This window comes from Poecilia latipinna, unplaced genomic scaffold (genome assembly GCF_001443285.1).
Source record: "Poecilia latipinna isolate Pla-1442-1.1 unplaced genomic scaffold, P_latipinna-1.0 Scaffold2975, whole genome shotgun sequence".
Taxonomy (NCBI): domain Eukaryota; kingdom Metazoa; phylum Chordata; class Actinopteri; order Cyprinodontiformes; family Poeciliidae; genus Poecilia; species Poecilia latipinna.
Genome location: NW_015115591.1, coordinates 11,688 through 15,070, shown reverse-complemented (window position 1 = coordinate 15,070; position 3,383 = coordinate 11,688). Strand labels below are relative to the sequence as shown.

The 3,383-nt window shown below is 37.8% G+C and overlaps 1 protein-coding gene across 1 annotated transcript in view; it reads right to left on the bottom strand.

Annotated features, from left to right (window-relative positions):
* Nucleotides 1–79: 79 nt before the first annotated feature.
* LOC106939764 (NHL repeat-containing protein 3) overlaps nucleotides 80–3,383 on the bottom strand; it is a 7,565-nt gene continuing 4,261 nt past the window's right edge. Inside the window, exons 2-3 of the mRNA XM_015022303.1 lie at nucleotides 2,568–2,770; nucleotides 80–2,462 (exon numbers count right to left, since the gene is read on the bottom strand). Coding sequence (XP_014877789.1) covers nucleotides 1,863–2,462; nucleotides 2,568–2,770 — 803 coding nt within the window. The 3' untranslated portion in view covers nucleotides 80–1,862. The remainder of the gene's footprint in view (nucleotides 2,463–2,567; nucleotides 2,771–3,383) is intronic.

The window sequence follows — 3,383 nt, the reverse complement described above, 5'->3', positions numbered from 1 at the left end:
TGTGTACTCAGTTTTAACTAATCAAAATTGTGAGAAAAACATTAAAGCAGCTTTTTTTTTTTTTTTACAATAGAAAAGCCAGACTGCAGGAGAAACTACACTTCTTAATGCTTCCACAATAATTAAAACAAGAAGTAGCAGCCAGGCTAATCAAATGTATTTATAACTCATCATCAGAGTACGTGTCCATCTCCAGAACAGCAGGACTTTTATCAGTTTGATGGTGTGGTGCAAACAAGTCTGGACCACACAATAGATAAATAAATCACATTCTTTCAGCAACTGTTGCTCTCCATCAGTCTAAGAAGGGTTGTAATGCTATTTCAAGCCACTGAAGTAAGAATACTTAGAAAATGTTTATGACTGCTGTCAAAATTCCCAAAGGTGGAAGTTAAAGTGATGGCAGCACAGTCAGACAGTCAGGTGTATGACTTGTTTTGATGAGTTGCTAGGAGGAACATTCAATGAACTGAAGCAACAATATAAAGTAGTTTGACTGAATTCTTTAGCAGCAATGTAAGACTCTGAAAAAGGGAGGTTTCCAAACAAATCATGTAGACTTGAGTTCTCATACACTGCTTTCACATTCTGCCTTAATTTTGTTTATTACATAGTGATATATGTAATGATATTTAAAATAAAAACACTCAACATTGAAGGAAATTGCAGGCTTTATGACAATAGAAGAAAAAATCATCTTAACAAAACATCTAAATAAGACAGGTTTTAACCTCAATACTTAAGTGAGGTTCTATAAAACATTACAGTGATAGATCCCTTGTCTACATTGTTTAAACTGACAAGCTGTTTAAAATGAAAACTAAAGATGTTAATAAAATGGTATACTTTATCATGTTAGCAAACATTAACAGACTGAGATGTTTAAGTAGCTAACGCCAGCTACAGATGGTGTCACTAGTGGTTAGCTTCCACCATCCTCACTTCTCTTCATTTTCAATAAGTTAGGAGTCATGACATTTTTCGACCACAGTCAAGGGAACTATAATTCACAATAATTTCATAGAAACTCATTTCTAAATACTAAAACCAAAAGAACAGAACAATTATACTTTTACAATGTATCCATCATTAATATCCCTGATTTTAATCACAAACAAAAGAATAAAAAAAACTTGAAAACCACACAAAAATAATAAAAAAAAAAGTATCGTCTTTATACCCTAACGCCAACAGAACAACTATACTTCAAAGTAAACCAGAGCCTGAATTCCAAACTCATATTATTCTTTCAGACAGTTGGTTCAGCCTTGAACCACAGAGAAATATCAACAATTCTTTTCACTTTCATCACTTACAAGCTTACTTACGGTATGATTACTTTTACATGTAAATTACAAGCATTCCATTAGAATCAACTCTGACTCAGGAAAAAAAAGTGCAAAACAATTCCCATTATAAAGTTGAAACATGGGTCACGTCACTGAGAATAAATGTCAGGTTAAATCTTGTAAAGTACAAACTGAGTCAGCATGAAGCACAAACAGCTTCAAGAGTCAACAGCAGGATGAAAAAAATAAACTCATCTTCATATGGATTTTGATGTATTCAAGCAGTGCAACCTGGCAGGGACATGGCACATACACGCACTAAACAGCAGAAACAATAAAGGTCATTCAAACAATTGGTAAACTTTCAGTTCACGACGAGATTTCTTAGAGAAAGATTTACCAGACGATATATAGGACATGTAATATTAAGCTTGAGAGGATTTTATTTATTTATTTATTTTTTCTAAAACATAATTAGAAATCTTACCGACATCCTGGCACATTTTAAAACTGGAATCTCTGTTACATCTGAGCTCTTCCAATTCAATATTTCAGTTTTAACTCAGCATGCATTCAAAGCAAACTTCCACCCAGACTAAAAGGAGTGAATTTCTGAGCCTGTTGAGCTCCGATCTCTGCCACATACAAAGCTCCGGCCTTTAGATCCAGGTCAACCAGGTGGGGCTTCACATCTTCCGCCAGCTGGATGACGCTTGCCACTTTGCACTGACCAATTAACCCAACAGGTGGTGCATCCAGCAGTGTAATCTGATTGGTGTTTAGCTGTACAACAACAAAATATTTTTTGTCTGGAGTTAGGCGAACAGAGTAGGGTGCATCCTCTGTGAAGCAGCTGCCCCATGTGCCCAGCCAGTCCCCTGTGATGGAGTTAAACACCTGGATCCTTTTGTTGCCCCTGTCAGCCACCCACACTCTCTGGGCACTATCCACTGACACGCTGTGAGGAATGTAGAACTGAGCCAGGCCTTGTCCTTTCTCTGCGTGCATCCACAACACTTTCTGGTCTTTAGAGAGCTTGATGAGGCGGTTGTTCATGCCTCCATCACCGTCCACAATATACATTTCACCTGATTCATGGACAAAAATCTCAGCTGGCTGGTCAAACTGCAGAGGGTCCAACCCAGAACCTGCTTTACCTGGAGTCCCAAGCACCTGACACATGCGAAAAGATTATAAAACAATGGTGAGTGATAGAGAATGTTTCTGTGTTAAAATCGTGTTTCTGGCATAAAAGAAAAATCTAAAAGGAGCATTTACCTGCAAAAGCTTTCCTGATGGGGAGTACTGTTTGATGGAATGGCCATATGGACCACCCCCGACATCAGTGATCCAAATGGTGGGATCTTTGGAGGATGCATCTGCTAAAAACATCCCATGAGGCATCTCCAGAGTGGTTGTGTTCCATGACATGAGAAACTCTCCTTCTGTGGTGAAGACCAGCACCTTGGGGACATTAGCTCCTGGAGAAAAGTAAAAGTTAACACTGACTCAGATAACCAGAAACAAGTCTAAAAATGGAAAAAAAGAACAATAAAGAACCAATAAAGAACATTTCAAAAAGAGGCTATTGCTGTTTTTGATGCATCCTACAGAATCATCGGAGTTACTTCAGTCAAAGAGGTCAACAAATTCTATTTTTTTCAACATCTCAGAATGTTCCTTGTTGTTCCCAATGTAAAAGAATCTGGATGTTTAGCTGATCTACCTTCTCAGGCATCGGTTTTCTGGCCCTTGTAGAAGCACATTCCTGAAAACTAACAAGCTGCACTGCAGGCTGTTTGCTGAGTTTGAAAGCCTGTGGAAGGCTTTTGATAGAATTGGTGAGACCATCTCAACATGATAACTAAACAGTGAGGTTTTCAACCCCTGCAAATATGTTTTCTTTTCACTCTTGCTGTCATCACTGGTAAATAAACAAATAGGTGGAACAGAGCAATGTTCTTCAAAAGACAGCTGCATTTTCCCCATTTAATTAACTTTGGCTTACTCAGCTGATTAATCTGATCTCAGCTTCCCATCAATCTTTACACTGATGTCAACTAAACAAAAACATTAATATTTGTCACCAGCTAA